The sequence below is a fragment of the Saccoglossus kowalevskii genome, chromosome 5 (genome assembly GCF_978046115.1).
Source record: "Saccoglossus kowalevskii chromosome 5, keSacKowa6.1, whole genome shotgun sequence".
NCBI classification, from domain to species: Eukaryota; Metazoa; Hemichordata; class Enteropneusta; family Harrimaniidae; genus Saccoglossus; species Saccoglossus kowalevskii.
The window spans coordinates 23,156,405-23,177,851 of record NC_140645.1 but is presented as its reverse complement, the minus strand read 5'-3'; the positions used below and the strand labels follow the sequence as shown (position 1 = coordinate 23,177,851).

Genomic DNA, 21,447 nt, shown 5'->3' with positions numbered 1-21,447 from the left:
GATGAAATAATTGCAAGATAATGATGAAATAATTGCAAGATAATGATGAATTAATGGCAAAATAATTGCAAGATGAAGAAATATTGGCAAAATAATTGCAAGATAATGGTGTGATAGTGACAAAATAATTGCATGATAATGGTAAATTAATGGCTAAATAATTTCCTGATAATGATGTAATAATGGCAATGTAATTGCATGATAATGATGAAATAATATAAAAAAATAATTGCATGATAATGATGAAATGATTGCAAGATAATGATGAAATGATTGCAAGATAATGATGAAATAATTGCAAGATAATGATGAAATAATTGCGAGATAATGATGAAATAATTGCACGATAATGATAAAATAATGGCTAAATAATTTCAAGATATTGATGAAATAATGGCATAATAATTGCATGATAATGATAGAATAATGGCATAATAATTGCCTGATAATGATGAAATAATGGCAAAATACTTGCAAGATAATGATGAAATAATTGCATGATAATGATAAAATAATAGCTAAATAATTTCAAGATATTGATGAAATAATGGCAAAATAATTTCAAGATATTGATGAAATAATGGCACAATAATTGCAAGAAAATGAAAATAATTGCAAAATAATTGCAAGAAAATGATGAAAATAATGGCAAAATAATTGCATGATAATGATGAAATAATTGTAAGATAATGATGAAATAATGGCAAGATAATGATGAAATATTGGAAAATAATTGCAAGACAATGATGAAATTATTGCATGATATAATGATGAAATAATGGAAAAATAATGGCAAGATGATGATGAAATGTTGGCAAAATAATTGCAAGATAATGATGAAATAATTGCAAGATATTGATGAAATAATGGCAAAATAATTGCAAGATAATGAAATAGTGATGAAATAATGGCATAATAATGAAATTATGGAAAAAAATGAAATAATTGCAAGATAATGATGAAATAATTGCAAGATAATGATGAAATAATGGCAAGATAATGATGAAATGTTGGCAAAATAATTGCAAAACAATGATGAAATAATTGCAAGATATTGATGAAATAATGGAAAAATAATTGCAAGATAATGAAGTAGTGATGAAATAATGGCATAATAATGAAATTATGGGAAAAAAATGAAATATTTGCAAGATAATGATGAAATAATTGCAAGATAATGATGAAATAATGGCAAGATAATGATGAAATATTGGAAAATAATTGCAAGATAATGATGAAATTATTGCATGATATAATGATGAAATAATAGAAAAATAATGGCAAGATGATGATGAAATGTTGGCAAAATAATTGCGAGATAATGATGAATTAATTGCAAGATAATGATGCAAGATTGCAAGATAATGATGAAATGATTGCAAGGTAATGATGAAATAATGGCAAGATAATGATGAAATATTGGAAAATAATTGCAAGATAATGATGAAATTATTGCATGATATAATGATGAAATAATAGAAAAATAATGGCAAGATGATGATGAAATGTTGGCAAAATAATTGCGAGATAATGATGAATTAATTGCAAGATATTGATGAAATAATGGCAAAATAATTGCAAGATAATGAAATAGTGATGAAATAATGGCATAATAATGAAATAATGGCAAAATAATTACAAGATAATGAAATAGTGATGAAATAATGGCATAATAATGAAATAATGGCAAAATAATAAAATAATGGCAAGATGATGACGAAAATAATGGCAAAATAATTGTACGATAATGATGAAATAATGGCAAAATACTTGCATGATAATAATGAAATAATTGCAAGATAATGATGAAATAATGGCAAAATAATTGCAAGATAATGATGAATTAATGGCTAAATAATTTCCTGATAATGATGTAATAATGGCAATATAATTGCATGATAATAATGAAATAAAGGAATAATTGCAAGATAATGATGTGATAGTGACAAAATAATTGTATGATAATGATAAATTAATGGCTAAATAATTTCCTGATAATTATGTAATAATGGCAATATAATTGCATGATAATGATGAAATAATATAAAAAAAATAATTGTATGATAATGATGAAATGATTGCAAGATAATGATGAAATGATTGCAAGGTAATGATGAAATAATTGCAAGATAATGATGAAATAATTGCAAGATAATGATGAAATAATTGCAAGATAATGATGAATTAATGGCAAAATAATTGCAAGATGAAGAAATATTGGCAAAATAATTGCAAGATAATGGTGTGATAGTGACAAAATAATTGCATGATAATGGTAAATTAATGGCTAAATAATTTCCTGATAATGATGTAATAATGGCAATGTAATTGCATGATAATGATGAAATAATATAAAAAAATAATTGCATGATAATGATGAAATGATTGCAAGATAATGATGAAATGATTGCAAGATAATGATGAAATAATTGCAAGATAATGATGAAATAATTGCGAGATAATGATGAAATAATTGCACGATAATGATAAAATAATGGCTAAATAATTTCAAGATATTGATGAAATAATGGCATAATAATTGCATGATAATGATAGAATAATGGCATAATAATTGCCTGATAATGATGAAATAATGGCAAAATACTTGCAAGATAATGATGAAATAATTGCATGATAATGATAAAATAATAGCTAAATAATTTCAAGATATTGATGAAATAATGGCAAAATAATTTCAAGATATTGATGAAATAATGGCACAATAATTGCAAGAAAATGAAAATAATTGCAAAATAATTGCAAGAAAATGATGAAAATAATGGCAAAATAATTGCATGATAATGATGAAATAATTGTAAGATAATGATGAAATAATGGCAAGATAATGATGAAATATTGGAAAATAATTGCAAGACAATGATGAAATTATTGCATGATATAATGATGAAATAATGGAAAAATAATGGCAAGATGATGATGAAATGTTGGCAAAATAATTGCAAGATAATGATGAAATAATTGCAAGATATTGATGAAATAATGGCAAAATAATTGCAAGATAATGAAATAGTGATGAAATAATGGCATAATAATGAAATTATGGAAAAAAATGAAATAATTGCAAGATAATGATGAAATAATTGCAAGATAATGATGAAATAATGGCAAGATAATGATGAAATGTTGGCAAAATAATTGCAAAACAATGATGAAATAATTGCAAGATATTGATGAAATAATGGAAAAATAATTGCAAGATAATGAAGTAGTGATGAAATAATGGCATAATAATGAAATTATGGGAAAAAAATGAAATATTTGCAAGATAATGATGAAATAATTGCAAGATAATGATGAAATAATGGCAAGATAATGATGAAATATTGGAAAATAATTGCAAGATAATGATGAAATTATTGCATGATATAATGATGAAATAATAGAAAAATAATGGCAAGATGATGATGAAATGTTGGCAAAATAATTGCGAGATAATGATGAATTAATTGCAAGATAATGATGCAAGATTGCAAGATAATGATGAAATGATTGCAAGGTAATGATGAAATAATTGCAAGGTAATGATGAAATAATAGAAAAATAATGGCAAGATGATGATGAAATGTTGGCAAAATAATTGCGAGATAATGATGAATTAATTGCAAGATAATGATGAAATGATTGCAAGATAATGATGAAATGATTGCAAGGTAATGATGAAATAATTGCAAGATAATGATGAAATAATTGCAAGATAATGATGAAATAATTGCAAGATAATGATGAATTAATGGCAAAATAATTGCAAGATGAAGAAATAATAGAAAAATAATGGGAAGATGATGATGAAATGTTGGCAAAATAATTGCGAGATAATGATGAATTAATTGCAAGATAATGATGAAATGATTGCAAGATAATGATGAAATGATTGCAAGGTAATGATGAAATAATTGCAAGATAATGATGAAATAATTGCAAGATAATGATGAAATAATTGCAAGATAATGATGAATTAATGGCAAAATAATTGCAAGATGAAGAAATATTGGCAAAATAATTGCAAGATAATGGTGTGATAGTGACAAAATAATTGCATGATAATGGTAAATTAATGGCTAAATAATTTCCTGATAATGATGTAATAATGGCAATGTAATTGCATGATAATGATGAAATAATATAAAAAAATAATTGCATGATAATGATGAAATGATTGCAAGATAATGATGAAATGATTGCAAGATAATGATGAAATAATTGCAAGATAATGATGAAATAATTGCAAGATAATGATGAAATAATTGCAAGATAATGATGAAATGATTGCAAGATAATGATGAAATGATTGCAAGATAATGATGAAATAATTGCAAGATAATGATGAAATAATTGCAAGATAATGATGAAATAATTGCAAGATAATGATGAAATAATTGCACGATAATGATAAAATAATGGCTAAATAATTTCAAGATATTGATGAAATAATGGCATAATAATTGCATGATAATGATAGAATAATGGCATAATAATTGCCTGATAATGATGAAATAATGGCAAAATACTTGCAAGATAATGATGAAATAATTGCATGATAATGATAAAATAATAGCTAAATAATTTCAAGATATTGATGAAATAATGGCAAAATAATTTCAAGATATTGATGAAATAATGGCACAATAATTTCAAGAAAATGAAAATAATTGCAAAATAATTGCAAGAAAATGATGAAAATAATGGCAAAATAATTGCATTATAATGATGAAATAATTGTAAGATAATGATGAAATAATGGCAAGATAATGATGAAATATTGGAAAATAATTGCAAGACAATGATGAAATTATTGCATGATATAATGATGAAATAATGGAAAAATAATGGCAAGATGATGATGAAATGTTGGCAAAATAATTGCAAGATAATGATGAAATAATTGCAAGATATTGATGAAATAATGGCAAAATAATTGCAAGATAATGAAATAGTGATGAAATAATGGCATAATAATGAAATTATGGAAAAAAATGAAATAATTGCAAGATAATGATGAAATAATTGCAAGATAATGATGAAATAATGGCAAGATAATGATGAAATGTTGGCAAAATAATTGCAAAATAATGATGAAATAATTGCAAGATATTGATGAAATAATGGAAAAATAATTGCAAGATAATGAAGTAGTGATGAAATAATGGCATAATAATGAAATTATGGGAAAAAAATGAAATATTTGCAAGATAATGATGAAATAATTGCAAGATAATGATGAAATAATGGCAAGATAATGATGAAATATTGGAAAATAATTGCAAGATAATGATGAAATTATTGCATGATATAATGATGAAATAATAGAAAAATAATGGCAAGATGATGATGAAATGTTGGCAAAATAATTGCGAGATAATGATGAATTAATTGCACGATATTGATGAAATAATGGCAAAATAATTGCAAGATAATGAAATAGTGATGAAATAATGGCATAATAATGAAATAATGGCAAAATAATTACAAGATAATGAAATAGTGATGAAATAATGGCATAATAATGAAATAATGGCAAAATAATAAAATAATGGCAAGATGATGACGAAAATAATGGCAAAATAATTGCATGATAATGATCAAATAATTGCAAGATATACTGATGAAATGATGGACAAATAATGGCAAGATAATGAAGAAATATTGGCAAAATAAGTGCAATATAATGATGTAATAGTGACGAAATAATTTCAAGATATTGATGAAATAATGGCAAAATAATTGCAAGATAATGAATTAGTGATGAAATAATGGCATAATAATGAAATAATGGCAAAATAATAAAATAATTGCATGATAATGATGAAATAATTGCAAGATAATGATGAAATAATGGCAAAATAATTGCATGATAATGATGAAATAATTGCAAGATAATGATGAAATAATTGCAAAATAATGATTAAATAATGGCAAAATAATTGCAAAATAATGATGAAATAATGGCAAAAGAATTGCAAGATAATGATGAAATAATGACAAAAGAATTGCATAATAATGATGAAATAATGGCAAAAGAATTGCAAGATAATGATGTAATAATGGCATAATAATTGCAAGATAATGATGAAATAATGGCAAAATAATTGCATGATAATGATGAAATAATTGCAAAATAATGATGAAATAATGGCAAAATAATTGCAAGATAATGATGAAATAATTGCAAAATAATGATGAAATAATGGCAAAATAATTGCATGATAATAATGAAATAATTGCAAAATGATGATGAAATAATGGCAAAATAATTGCATGATAATGATGAAATAATTGCAAGATAACTATGAAATAATTGCAAAATAATGATGAAATAATGGCAAAATAATTGCAAGATAATGATGAAATAATGACAAAATGATTTCCTGATAATGATGTAATAATGGCATAATAATTGCAAGATAATGATGAAATAATTGCAAGATAATGATGAAATAATGGCAAAATAATTGAAGGACAATGATGGCAAAATAATTGCAAGATACGGACTATAAGTTCGGGCCGTCAAGGCGCCTAGTTTTGAATTTGCAGTTCAAATACCAAGAATTGCGTCATGGACACGGGACTAATTTGCATTGTCATTTCATGGCTCTTGACCACCTTGTTTGTGCAAGAATTCAGCAATAATTATAAGGTCAAAATATAACATGGAGTTCACGTTATGCAACTTACAAATGCCAAGAAAATCAACCATTTTACCTCATTTGCATATCGGTTGTAGACAATAGCAATTTTATTCCACGGCAAACTACTGTGTTTTGTGCATTACATATGTAATAGTCTTGAATTCTGCTCGAATCTGTGAGAAAGGTTTATAAGAGGTGAATCCCACATTGGGAAAGAGATACATTTCATAAATAAAGAAGACACTTCATCTCATACTAATGACATAAGTAGTGAACGTAAGCAATATGTTCAGGCACTGAAATGAAAGTACCAATGTTTATATGTCTGTTTACATACAAACAAACAAACAAACAAACAAACAAACAAACAAACAAACACAAATGTATTGTCTGTTTCCGTGTGTATGTTATAGTTTGTCCCATTTTTTTGTACGTGCGCATGCGCAGTATATAGTTGGCAAGAACCGGTCGATCTAAAGATAAAATAAACAGTGTTGTTAATATCAAACATACACGCGTGTCTCTCTGTTTATAAATTAATGTATAGGCATTGTCCCAGCAGATCGCGAGCTAATTCTTATCGGTATGCGATATTTGCTGTCAGACATTCGCATGCTGGTATGACGTCACGGTGCGACGGCCTATGGTGGCGTCCGTTGCAATGATATCTTTTTGCGTGAATTGAATCAGAAGACTATAATCACAAGTTATATGGAGGCCACGTTTGTGGAATAAACCAATAGATGATTTTCCTTACAATTGCGAGATCTCGCGAGATGCATAAAAGACGCGCGTCGAACGTCTGCCGCAAAAATCGAACGATTTGATTTTGAACTAGAATTTCTTTATTTCGTAGCTTACATTGGCCGGCCGATCTTCGACAGAGAAATATTGCTTCCGAATACCCTTACTTAATCGAAATTGCCTATCATCAAATGTGGACAGCACATTATTAAGCATGGAAATATCCCCGAAATACGTTCGCGTTTGTCGAATCCCACGCGATGTTTGACGCGACTACGACGCTATGACCTTTGTTTGTCCTGTTTTTACGTTCGATTTCACGCATAACGCGTGATTATTGCAGTGAACGGAAAATAGTCTATTTTTACGTCACTGTCTAATGTAGAATTATTTAGTTGATTTAAATGCACTTTTACTAGTTAGGTAATTACTTTACTTGTCTACTTAAGTAGGTCAGAATGTTTTAACACATGCTTAGATTGAGCCAACATAACAAACGAATGATTTATATTTGATTTTCATGTGTTTCGACCGAACTTGGTTAATACGATGTAATTTCTATCATTTAGGTTAATGTCCAAGTGTGTCTGTTTTAACAACATTTTCGAGGCGAAATTTGAATTGTGTATATTGTCGATGATATTGCTGTCAAAGAAGTTCCAATGCAAATAAGAAATAAATCTAAAAATTCCGAAATTTAATTTTAATTTAATTCCGAAATTTAAACACGAATATTATTAGATTATTTATGTGTTAGTGACTGCTGTTCATTTATTCATGTTTAACAATATTTTATTCCCTAATAAATACTGAAATATGTAAATAAAAAAGTAACTTATGACGTATTAGGAAAAGTGCCATGTCCCCGTAATGAATATAGAAGTTTGAACCGAATGTTACTGCTCATATATGCAATGCATTATAGGAAAACCGTCCTTCATTGTATATATAATGAAAAAATGTTATCAACTTGAAACTCACTGAAATTGTCATTTTTTAAAACGTTTTCATAATATTAATTATGAAATATGAAGAAATAATCTCACCATATAAACAAGTACAAAAAGCCAATTTTGATCATTATCTATGGTAGTTGGAACTCTTGTATCTAAAAAATCATCCGGTTACCCTAATTGATTATTTTTTCGGAGTATGTATTCCGAGGGTATGAACTCAAAATAATAAAAGAATCACGTTCATGGCATATAATCTCCTTGAATTGTAGCAGATTGTTTAGGTAACTTTACCAACTTACAATTTATTATCTCGTTATAACGAGGCAGTTTTTATTTGCTTCATAAAATAAAATATGCATCTCGTTATCATGGGGTAGTAACTAGAAATAAGGAGAAAGTTTTAATTTTGTTCATAGAACGAAATTCCCTGTCGAGTTAGTTCTCCCATTAAACAAAGTGCATGTTTTTTTATTGAAGGCCATGATTCGTGATTCGTCAGTGTTTTTATAAACATATTTATATATTGAAAAATATTGAAACGTAAAATTGAACTAAGTACCCCGTTTCCACACATCTGACGTTTCATTCGGAAATATTGTTAAACTGTTGTTAATTTGACGGCTAAAATGTGTTATGATTTTGGTGAAAAGTGTCTGTGTTACCAGAATACCGTAACATTCACAAAGATGCTTTGCCACTGATTCAATAAAAAAGAACAACATTTGATGGAGCCATAAATATACATGTGGCCGATTCAAATCGCAATTGACACGGAGATGAAAACGTGCGACCACGTATATATCGTTCAAATATTAAAACCTTCTGTCACTTAGAACTAAAGTTATTATATTAATATATATATGTATATATATCAAATATATTAACTTTCTGCCTATAACTAATATAAGTACTGTGTACTCGCCAGCAGAACTATTTCATTTAACAGCTGAATTATTGTCGAGTTCTAACTCACATTGTGTTTGATTTTAAACATCTGGATCGATTTTCAAAAATATATGCGATAGAAGTACGTACCTTTTACTTTTTTACTTATGTAATAATAATTGAAAATGATGATGTGACATGGACTGGGTAAGATATAAAATATGGATCATTATATGTGACAATAGATACATAACCGACATCGCAGAAAAACTAGTAAAATGTGAAGAATAAGTATTACCACGCAAGTGGTGTTCTTGCATCCATTCATGAATGAGGCGACCGGAACTTCAACACAGTTTTTCTCAAAATAAATTATTTTCAAATTTAATTAAAAAAAATCATTATCACAATATACTTTGTATATATTTAATTAGTCGACACAATAATCACACCAGTGGTGTGGAAAGGAAGTCATAACATGTAATAGTTATTGTCTGGCGGCTGAACGCAGCTGAACAGGTCATTGACTTACGCAAAACTAGAACTGATGTAACCACAGCAAGTCCAAATATGTGAAATATGGACACCGGGTTATCAGTTCATACATAAAGGTATTATACACGATTTATCAATCGCGATCACATCAAACAAACTGACAACAGGAAAATTATGGTTAGTCTTTTTGTCAAAATCCATTATCTGGAAAAAAAATCCGTAATGAACTGTTATGATTTGCATATTTTGAAAAATATAATACATTTGCGCCGTCCATGGATCGACCAAGCACAATTTCAAATTCATAGAGTAAATAAATTTGTATGGCAAATAGGGTAAATTTTCGCGGTATATAAAAGTGTTATCTAAATACTTCAATTCGATGAGTTTAACAATATGTTAAATAATTGCACATAGATGAGATTTAATTAAAAATAACTTTTAGCTTGAGACTGATGGGAAAACCGACATTTTGATACAAAAAGTTACTGTAGTAATGTTATGTTATGTATCTTGTTGCCATAGTGACACCACGTACACACGTTTGGGTTCACACGGCGTTGCAGGATTATTTGGAATCAACCATTTGAGCCCTGGGAATCAAGGGATCGTGCAAGCTGCTGCAACTATTGGTCAATCACATGTATTTCTTTACTTTACGTTTTAATGTAAGTATGTAGGATTTTAAAATAGAAATTAACAGCCGGGCTCCACCGTTACTGACTGGTTGGGGAGTTAAACCGAACTATCTATAGTGCAGTAAATTTGTAATAGACAATGACTTGTTAGTCTGCGCAATTGTCGATTCTACAAGACAAAACTGGACGTTGTACTGAGGGCCTCTGACTTGAAGGTAGAGAAGCAAATAATTATGTTTTGTACGATGATTTTGTAGAAATTTGAGCTGTTGAACTCATGTTTTGCTGGCAAGAATGTTATTACATTCACGCGATTTCAGTGAATTGGAACAATATTTCGATCTTTGAAACTTGTTTGTTGAAGAAATTCACCCAAACACTTTTCGCTATGGAATTCCAATATGAGTTGTACGAGACCTGAATCAATAAACAACATTCACCTAACTGAAGTTATAACTATATTCATTAGTTTTATGTACACGATTGCTGTACGTATAAAAATAATCATGCTTATTTTGTTTATTTACAGATACAAACATTTCACTGTTTACGTACAGTGAACTTAATATCGCGAGACAAACCAACAATGACCACATTAAAATTATATGTCACCTTCGTAACAGGGGTAATCATTGGTGTTGTAATATCGTTTACTGTGAGTACTGACATGTTCTGATATATTTGAAGATTTCGTTTTTAAACCATGTTGTTTTGTAATGATACATATAAAATATATACATTGTTCTTGTCAGGAATTTAGTGGCAATAAGGTGTCAACGTTGAGTGCTTACAAATGTCGTGAAAGACTTGACGGTGTATCGATGAACAGTGTTAACGCATCTTCAGTGAGCGGCATTGGAGACAAAGCATCGACGATTATTGTATACACATGTAATAACACAAGTAGTCGTCAGAGATATATTACAACTGATACGCATGCAACCATAAAGGAAACTGTAACAGATGAAACTAAAATATTATTCCCGTACAACGACTACAACCGCTTTGGCATGGAGTGGATCGGCGTGGTTAATGAGCTAGATTGGGAATACAGTAACAGAGAACATAACGTCAATGTATCTCACAGTGAGAAATATCTCGATATTGGAAATGGTTCTCTGGGATTAACATCAGTGAATCAAACACGGTAAATTGAGATTTTGATAGCACCGACAGCCCCTGAAAACTACTCTTATGACGTAATATTAATTAATTAATACTTTAAAATATTATATGTAGATACCTTTCATAAAACGCTGTTAAGTGTACTGACTTGATATCAAATTTTAATTACCAGGTTTGATTGTATAGATTGTATTGCGCCATCAATTACCCACTTTATATTTCACACATACCGATGTCTGCCTATAATGGTAAATTGTATTAGGTAGTCGTAGTTCACAACAGATTTTCTACGATTTTCACTATATTCATATCTATCATTGAGAAAGAATACTTTCTGAAACGTCTGATTATGTTGAATAATTACCACGGACTACGGTTGCCTGCAACCTTTTTTTGTATAATATAAGGTTATTACGAGGATATCTCAAAGTACAGTACAGCTGGAGTATCGACCAACGCGCAGCGGAGAACGATGCGCGGCGTACTGTCTGAGTGCATACTTTAAGGTATTCTTGTAATAATCTTATTGTTATACATCTTTTCCTTTCAAGGATACACCATGGGAATGCCGAAATTCAAAACGTTTAGAACATAATCAGCAAACTTCTTTGTGTGGAGTCCGGTCAAACTCTGGTGACAGTCATGTTTGTTTTTATTACTAGAGGACGCTTACGCGCATAATCATTCCATATTTGGAATTCGCATTTTCTAATATGGTAGGATGAAAATATCCCGTAAAATACCGCAAAATTACGGCACGCTGTAACTTATGTCGTTACGGTGACAGATGTAAAATAATAATATGTATCGGTCTTAGTACCTTTCACTAATTTTAATATTTTATCACATGATGTCTACTTGTAAATGTCAAATGCCCTTCGATTAAGCGCGACTGTCGTCACAAACACAATACTTTAATAATATTAAATATAGGAATGAAATGATTACATGAAATGAATTCCAATGATACAATATAGAAATATAAAAATAAAATGTCAAATATAATAATATAAATGAGTATTAAATATCAAGATTAAATATTTTAATTTTTGCGTGGATTCAACACAACAAATACTATTGTTTTAGTTTTCATTCTACCTTTCCTGTGTATGCTATACCATTTCAATTACAAATTATTGACATAGACGGATTGTACTTAAATGTGTGTGTACAGTACAATATATTGTTATTATACATGTCTGCAACAGTGCCTCAACATAATAAAAGTGCCATTTTAATCATTATTTTACAGTTAGTTCTGGGTTGAACTGTGTGTTTACTGTTTTCATATCTTGTTTAGAGAACACAATATGTACATCAACTTTTAATTAGAGGTGCTACTTTTGTGATAGATATTAATGTGATAACACTTTTATGTGAAATATTCTCTAATTGTATGCATGCATTTACCACATGTTGCAGAAAATTGTCAAGCATTCCCTAATCACATTGCTGTATTTTTTTCAGGGTTATGCTTAACAAAAATATCAAAAAGTTTGACAAGGGGCAAATAATACATATTATTGTCGAGACATATGATGAAAATGGTCGTAAACGAGACAGGGGTGGCGACACGTTCAGGGCAACCATGATAAATCGGCAATTGTCGGCAAGTACAGCAGGCCGTGTGGCAGACCATGGAAATGGAACCTACTCTATTTTTTTCTATGGAGCGTGGCCTGGAATTGCAGAAATCGCCATCTCGATCGATTTTACGAGAGAAGCGATCGACTTCCTGAAAAACGCCATCAAAACAAAAGAAATGAACTTTCCTATCACTGCAATATATGCAAATGGTTCACAATCCGGTGAAACACAATGTTCTATTACAAATGAAGGGGTTTGGCCTAACAAATGTGAGTACGGTAACAAAAACTCCTTGGGTAAAACCTCGCTAATTTGCAATAAACTGAGGCAGTTCAGTTGCGAAGATTTGAAAAACATGACTGTACATGTCAAAGATTTGGATCAAGTTGCAAAGGATGCAACTAGGCGTGTTCTTCACATGTTTCAAAGGTAATGTTAATATTTTATTTTATTATACTCACCTTTGAAGGGCAGATTTTATTTGCGTTGCAAGGCGTCTGTTCAAAACGCGGAATAGTTGTGTTGTACATTACTACACTGAAAAGTGTAGACAATTATTTACGATATGCAAGACGCAAACAGTATGCAAATGAGGAGGCGACAACAACTAAAACGGACTTCTATATTGATGCAATATAGACGAGAACATGTAATATTCGGTATTATTATACATCTGTCACCATAACGTAATAGGTTACAGCCTGTCGTAATTTTGCAGTATTGCACTAGGTATTTTCATCATACCATATTAGGAAACTCGAATTCAAAATATGGAATACGCACGTAAGCATCCTCTAATAAAAAACAAACAAACACGGCAGCATCCAGGGTTTGACCGCACCCCCCCCCACACACACACACAAAAGTACGCTAAATTTGTTCTAAATTTTTTGGGTGTCGGCATTCCGATGATGTATACTTGGGAGATGTATAATAGTAAGGTTATTACGCGGTTACCGCAAAGTGTGTACTCATACAGTACGGTGCGTGTCGGTTGATACTGTGCTGCCTTCGTGCATATTTTGTGGTATTCTTGTGATAACTTCATACGAATAAGGAATACATTGAATTATTATGAACATCAAACAATTTTGTTCTTGTAGCACATAACTCATTTTTTTCGAGGAATCAATAACATGTTTATAATGTCTGTTATACGAACAATAACAATCACTGCACATGCGTAAATAGTGGAGTTCTTAGAACAAACACAACACAGTAATCTGCATGCAGTATGTCATATAACAACATTAGTGGAGTTTACATAAAAAAATATTATGTCTCAACAGTAATCTTCAAGCTTGGGTGAATATATTTGACATTTAAGTTTTCATTTGTCTGTGCACTAGTACTCTTCTTAAATACCATGAGTGGGTCACAATTTTGCCAACAAGGTAAATTTCTAATCGCTACTGAACAGATTGGTGATTACTTGATGATTCGCTATTTGATAGAAACTTGCAAACATAGTTACATACCCAATATAAGTAAACAAGCACACGTGAACACGTAAAAAAACGTGTATAATATTCAAGATGGGAACATCACTGTATTGAAATTCAACTGTACACTCAGGTATTCCACAATCGATAACGTTGACCCAGACGACTATTTACTCATTGTGTATCAATCCACCTTTTCAAAGCCAGTTTTAGTCGCTAAAATTCCAATCACAAACATACGACTACTTGATACACAAACATGACATTCCTTGAAAAACAAATTGTGACGTAAAACTTGCCAAAAGGCGACCTTCAAATCCGTTTGGGTGATGATGATAACTTTTGACCCTAAATTATATTTTAGAATTTGTGTTCTTTATTTATACAGCCCGTACCACAACACGTTTTTAAAAGACATGCCAATGAAAATATCGAATTCAGGTGAGTAAAATATATATTTATATATGTGAACAGAATCTATGTTAATTTATTTATAACTGGTGCGGTTATTTATGCATCCACGGTGCGTTTATATTAATGAATCATGCATCTTCGTGACGTACAAGTTTTTGTCGAAATGATGTATGTGTTATATATAAAAACAAAATAATGAATATTAATTTTAATTTTCATCAATCGTATATTAGTTTACTATTTAAATTGTTACTTAACAGTTAAGTAGAATAAATGCTTCTTCGTACGGTAATATGATTGTTCTAATATGATTGTTCTGTAATTAATTGGTTTATTGTGTTCACAAGTTGAAATATTACAGAATTTAATTTACAAACCAGGATTTAATGTTACCTACTTGTCTGACCTTGTTATTTTAGTCGCTTTTTGTATTGTGTGATATTTTTTTCTATCCCTTTCTATATTTCCAATTGGGCTAATACCCATCTCATTCCAGCCATTTAGGCTTATCAGATCTTGTATGCTTACTCTTTTATTGCCATGTATCTAACTGATCTTGTTTGCATTTGTGTGTATGCCTTCTACGTAACTCGAAATACGAATAAAACAAAACTTTCCATACTACGATAAATTGCTTTTCGTTATTTTGTTTTTTGTTTTTTTTCAATAGTGGGGGGGGGAAACAGTAGGCTATTTTAGTCAAAACATGAATATGAAGACATCGGAAAATATTTATATGGTTGTCATGATCTTGTAAACAATAATGTTATATTCTATTGATACACTATTTTACTGCCAATGTTATAGATTCTGCAATACAACCACCAAGGCCTCCTCCATGTGGTCCTGACATGCCGATTCCAATCACTGACGGCTACTGGAAAAACAGAGAAAAACGTTCATTCCACTTGTTTGTAGAAGTCAGCAATGGACGAAACCTGAAGCCTTAAAGTGTCTACAAAATAAGTTATTTATAGTCAGCGGTGACTCTACTGTTGGACAGTTAGGTGGCTCATTCCAAGAGTTGTTTAATTACGAAGCATTTGAAAATAATTTTGTGAGTCCACGAATTGGAAAATTAGCAGATCGATTGCGAATACTGGAGAGTGACTTACTTGACAAATTTGGACAACAAGACTGTCGATCCAAAGAACTTGTAGTGGTTTTAAACTTTGCTTATCATTATAATTTGTGGTCAACACGGGCGTACCTCGAGAGGATATACCGTGCTAAATTAGCAGTGTTGAGACTGAGAGAAAGATGTCCTAATACAAAAGTGCTTATAAAATTAGCGCATCCAGTGAAAAATCGTACGCCCTTGCGATCGGTCAACAGCAGTAACTGGCTTTTCTATGATATGAACAGAATGATCCGTTACGTATTTGGTGGTATTGGTGTACGGTTTCTTGATCTCTGGGACTTAGTGGTTTCGGCGTCATTGTTATACAACGAAAGTGTTCACAGTCCTGCTCCTGTGATTAATCAAGAAGTGCACCTCTTACTTTCTTATATTTGTCCAGAATTAGTATTAAGGTAGCCCCTAGTACGTTAAAACTAGTATTAGCTATACATCATTCAAAAATTGTAACAAAACCACTAGATTAAAATTACTAGCTCGGCAAACGATCACTTGTGTTTCGCTCCATCCCATTTAAATGAAAGAACATTTGAATTGTCATTTTACAGACTAATCACACAAATTTTAAGTTGACAAATTATGACCATGATTGCCACCCCGTATACAATGCCACATGGACCACAATTGACTACATCACTGATATATTCATTCAAACTCTTACATCCAGTAAGCAATCGCAAATTGATCAGAAATCAGTATTTACTGTAGTATTTACTGTAATTATATTTTTAAGAAGTATGGGCTGATATTTAACCTCTTTAATATTTATAACAGTGTTTACTTACGCGATTTCCCCTATACTGGATTATTACCGACATTTTTTGTCGAGTATCTGTCGATATTTATAAAACCATGCTTATCCTAACTATAAGAGAAACTTTCAATTTCATTAAGATGTGTATAAAATACACGAATCAAATGTTATGGGGGAGTTAGTAACCTGTGAGAAAATAGTTTGTTTTCAAGAAAATAATGAGCATCGGAATTGAATGCTTAGAAAAATAAAAATAAATATTCTGTACAAAAAAGAGTGTTGCAAGGTTTAGCTCAGTTCTGTCAATATCCATTGAAAGAGTAACAAAACAATAATCGCTATGAAGTGTCACAGCGCGCCAAGTGTTGCAAAAATATTCTATAATACAGAATAATAAAGAAATTCATAGCCTTTTCCTCAAAATCATATATATATATTTAATTCTCTTAAAACATCATTAGTAAATAGCACCTCACTCAACAATAATTAGAATGAGTCGTTGGTCAAAAGTTTGATGAGGCAGGTGCATCTATTGGCAAAGCTTGTTGTACATAGATGCAAATGAGTATAGGAACCATTAAGTCTGGGCGATTTGTTTCTTTTTAAATTTAAAATTAAATTTAAAAAATAGCAAAATGTTAACGCGAAATCCCCTGTAACCGCAAAAATCACCCAGACTGGACGTTTTTGCATCGCCCTCTGTGGTGAAAGCCGGAACTTGTGTGTTTTCATACTAGTTTTTATGTTAATGAGCAGAATGACAAGCATGACCGTTATCCAATCGGAGTAAATTGACCTTTAAACAATATATAGTTAACCTTTGTACCTGAAGACTTTAGTTTTCTTCAAGTTTCTCGGTCGTCAATCATAACAAACGAATTGCTATTTATAACGTTCCATACAAACTATTCTAATGGACCTCCATTAAAATAATTTGTATGGAAAGTAGCCTGCATGTAGCTTTATCTCGCCTGGGTTACAGTGAGGCGTGATCTCCACATAATACCCACAACGTTTACCTCATTATGCAGCGAGCTCGCCCCCACTCCTTTTCTGTACCCGTTCTGTGATGTCACTGCATATCATGAATAAATAATAGGAACAGATTTGCGGCAAATAAGACCAGTCTGTCGTGGTTTCGCGTTCATCCCACCTTTCGCAATACTATTTTTTCCATTTTTTTTAACTGAGAAAAAATCACCACAGCTGGGCCAGTCTACCATTAATGCTGTGGGGTATACTGGGAAGGGTGGAGGATTTCATGTTTGTAATGGGTGGTTGAAATGTGCTATCTCGTTGTTTTCAGGATGCAGCCTGATATTTGTTGCTTTCTTGGTGGTTCAATTATGGCTAAAATTTTTGTTGTAGGTGGAAGATGTGTTTATTGTTTGTTGAGTCATTGTTTATACACACTGCAGCTCGAAATGGTATGGTCCGAATCCAAATTTTATATGGCAGTATCTAAAAACAAAATGATTTCTGTTTATTTATTTACTGTTGTAGATCCTGAGAACTAGCTATTAAATATGATGTCGGGAATAAATGGTTTTCTGAACAAGCTTTATTAATTATTGCTGGCAATATTCCAATATGAATTGAGAGCAAACTGTGACACCAAATCTAGTCGTTGTATTGTTTTGCTTCTAAAAAAAAATTTTAATATCTTGAAACAGATTCAAATATAAGGATATGGATTGTAAAATATTAACGATTAATCAAAAGATATGACGTATTCAGTACTTAGTGTGATTGGCTTTATGATTGAAGGTTACGCCCTAGAGTCTTTTTACTGTTTTGTAATTGGTTAGAGTTTTGAAAATGAATAAAGAGAGTTTGAGTTGGTCTTGGGGAGCACAGCACGATAGACGCAGTCGAGAGTCCGTTCTGGAGAGCCTTGGGGCGAGTGTTGACGCAGTCTAAGAGAGTCTTGGTTCAGCCTTGCGATAGTCTTGGGGATTTTTCCCCAGGGCGCTGTGTCTTATAGAGTGCTCGACTGATCGACTAAGACTAAAGTTGAAACGTATTTCGTTGTGTGTGTCTTATTTGACTGAAAAGTATAAGTGACTTTCCCGATCCCACACCTCAAGGGGATGCGATAGAGAGACGAGACGAGATTCCCCCCAGGCAAGTGTGGAGAACCTCAGATAAAAGAATTCCCCGTGATACGTGGTGTGAGAACCCTGGGCATTGCGTTTAACACACATTGACATCCTGTGAAGAAACCGCGCTTGACGTCTAACGACTTTACCCGAACGACACCGATGTACAACGCTGAAGAGATGAAGATTTCAGAACCCCTTATGAAGGACGAGTATCGTATAGGACTGAATAATTAAAAATTGAGCGACATTAAAGACAGGAAGATGATAAAGAACGACCCGGAATAACGCGACGTTGAACCCTTTTCCAGAACCCTAACCCTATTGTTCAGTAATGTAATGTATTGCTTGCTTTTCCTATCGTTTTTCCTTACCGTTTTTTGTGATGTTGAATTGTATGTATGTAAGCGCCCAGATCTTTGTTTTGAAAGGATATTTAGTGACGTGCGAGATCCTTTATAACGATTTAAGCGCGCCTCAGTGGACGAGTATTTGCTACACAGTGTTTTGAGTTTTGTGAAATTTTATGGTGTTTTAATGAGTTTATGAGTACGGATTATGATGGGGAAAGTAATACCCCAAAGAGTTTTTCAGAGTTTTGAGATTTGTCGATGTACAGAGATATCGACCTTTTAAGAGTTGTCGTTGTTTATTTCCGGAATACTTCTGACGCTTTTTGAGTGAATAGCACCTTTGTAACGTTTTTTAATGTCTTTTTGGGATGAGAGTTTGGTGCGCTTATATACGTATTGTTTGATAACGCAAGCTTTTGTTCATGATTGACAGGATTATATGTAACTCAATTGTTTTGCTTTCTCCCGGCAAGTGTGGAGAACCTCAGAGAGAAGAATTCCCCGTGATACCATAATGGGCGAAAGTTGCGGCTACTAATAAACAGAAAATATACAGAACGGAAGAAGGGAATAGAACAATTTCACAATCACTTGCCCTGAATCTGCATAATTTAATTCGTCTTTCTGGTAATTCGTATGAGAATCTAAGAAAGACACTAGTTTTAGTCAATCAAATATTATTGTATTTTAAAACATTTATACTACGAATGCACGAGTGACTGATGTGTGGTATGGAGTAGCATTGCAGTGCAGCAAACTGCAACGAGTACGCCACCTCGGTGGCAACCGCTGCCTCGCATAAAGCTTCACTACTGTGTGTACGCTTTGTTCGCTTGATGTTTCATATCAACGTAGAAATCACCGACAACTGTTATGTTTGCATAATATTTATTTTAAAATGCTATAGGGAGCCGGGGATTAAATAAACATTAAAAAAACAAAACAGAAACGTTGCGAGTGAACGAACATGACTGAAAATGTAGTGAGCGTTAGTTATCATGGAGGACAAACACCAGTGATTTTAATGCGACTGATGCAAACTTCGGTTTTTCCGCGATGGAGTTTTGAAAATAATGTAGCACGGTTGTAATTCTCACTACAAAAATATAACAAATTAACCTCTGTGTAACTCGCGCTATGTCGGCATACTCCCACTACAGTTATAGCATTTACTTGGATAAATTACCCGAGTAAACCTTAGTTCATCAACAATAAAAAGTATGCGATTAGATGGAATGCTTCGACGGAGCGCAATATGGCAACAAGCAGGCGACGATTCTTTTTAATTGCCGAATTTCGTTACTAATATCAGCAGTTTATTGGTAAATCCACTGATTTTTGCTGCTGATTTTAGTAGTAAATGATTGTTATCCGCGAATTTATCTTTATATTTAAATTTATTGTTTTCTCCTTTATTCATATCCGAAAACAACATTGTATTCAGTTTCGTAGTAGGTATTATTATCCAATAATAGGGTACGTAATCGCAAAGAATCTTCAGTCATAAAATTCACTGGTATTGATGATTCTATAAAATCATTTTGAATCAAAACATATTAGATATATTATTGACATTTTATGAACTGTTAAACAAACAAAAAACATGCATTGCCACACTTAACAAGGGATTCGAACCAAAGATTAAATGTTCAGTGATATACGACGAAAGTCAAATATTGGAGCGTGCAACGATATGCAAAATACTTACGTGTAAGACTTTTTCACCAACGCATTTATTGTCCCGCTGCATACAAATGATGATTTATTCTGGTTGTAAAATATTGAATAGTTATTTAATGATAGATACATGAAATAATAGGAGACAATAGGGTAAAAACATAGAATAGATGAATATGTGACAATAATATAATTATGACATGATTACTTGATCACTATACATAATCTGCTGCATTATATCAGAGTACGAGTTTATGCAACACAATCAGGCGAGAATGGATGAACTGAATAGTACATTACTCTTCAGGGTTAATAGATTAGTGAACGATCAAACACATATATGACACATACTGATTACACAGAAAAGTCAGTAGTTCACAATCTCATTAGTACAATCAGATGTTGCATTACACTATGTTAAGACATGACTACCACGATTGATAGACATAAATCATATCACATTGACCACTTCACTCACAACCTGAATAACAAA

The 21,447-nt window shown here is 31.5% G+C and overlaps 1 protein-coding gene across 2 annotated transcripts; it reads left to right on the top strand.

The window, feature by feature from the left end:
* The first annotated feature begins 10,912 nt into the window (after nt 1–10,912).
* Nucleotides 10,913–18,848, top strand: LOC146745898 (uncharacterized). 2 transcript variants are annotated; one of them, XM_085499633.1, is made up of 4 exons: nt 10,913–11,020; nt 11,118–11,512; nt 14,908–14,960; nt 15,741–18,848. In XM_085499633.1, the coding sequence occupies exons 1-4, from the start codon at nt 10,952–10,954 to the stop codon at nt 15,881–15,883; spliced, it is 660 nt and encodes a 219-aa protein (XP_085355759.1). In that variant the 5' UTR covers nt 10,913–10,951; the 3' UTR covers nt 15,884–18,848. The 2 variants fall into 2 exon arrangements, with proteins under 2 accessions (XP_085355759.1, XP_085355760.1); XM_085499634.1 differs by lacking the exons at nt 10,913–11,020; nt 11,118–11,512 and adding an exon at nt 13,053–13,506.
* Nucleotides 18,849–21,447: the final 2,599 nt, after the last annotated feature.

Excerpts from the sequence above, each read along its gene's own strand:
- LOC146745898 (XM_085499633.1), top strand. The coding sequence starts at position 10,952 with ATGACCACATTAAAATTATATGTCACCTTCGTAACAGGGGTAATCATT. Across the intron at positions 11,513-14,907 it reads ACATCAGTGAATCAAACACG|CCCGTACCACAACACGTTTT; the intron begins GTAAATTGAGAT and ends TTATTTATACAG. Across the intron at positions 14,961-15,740 it reads AATGAAAATATCGAATTCAG|ATTCTGCAATACAACCACCA; the intron begins GTGAGTAAAATA and ends CCAATGTTATAG.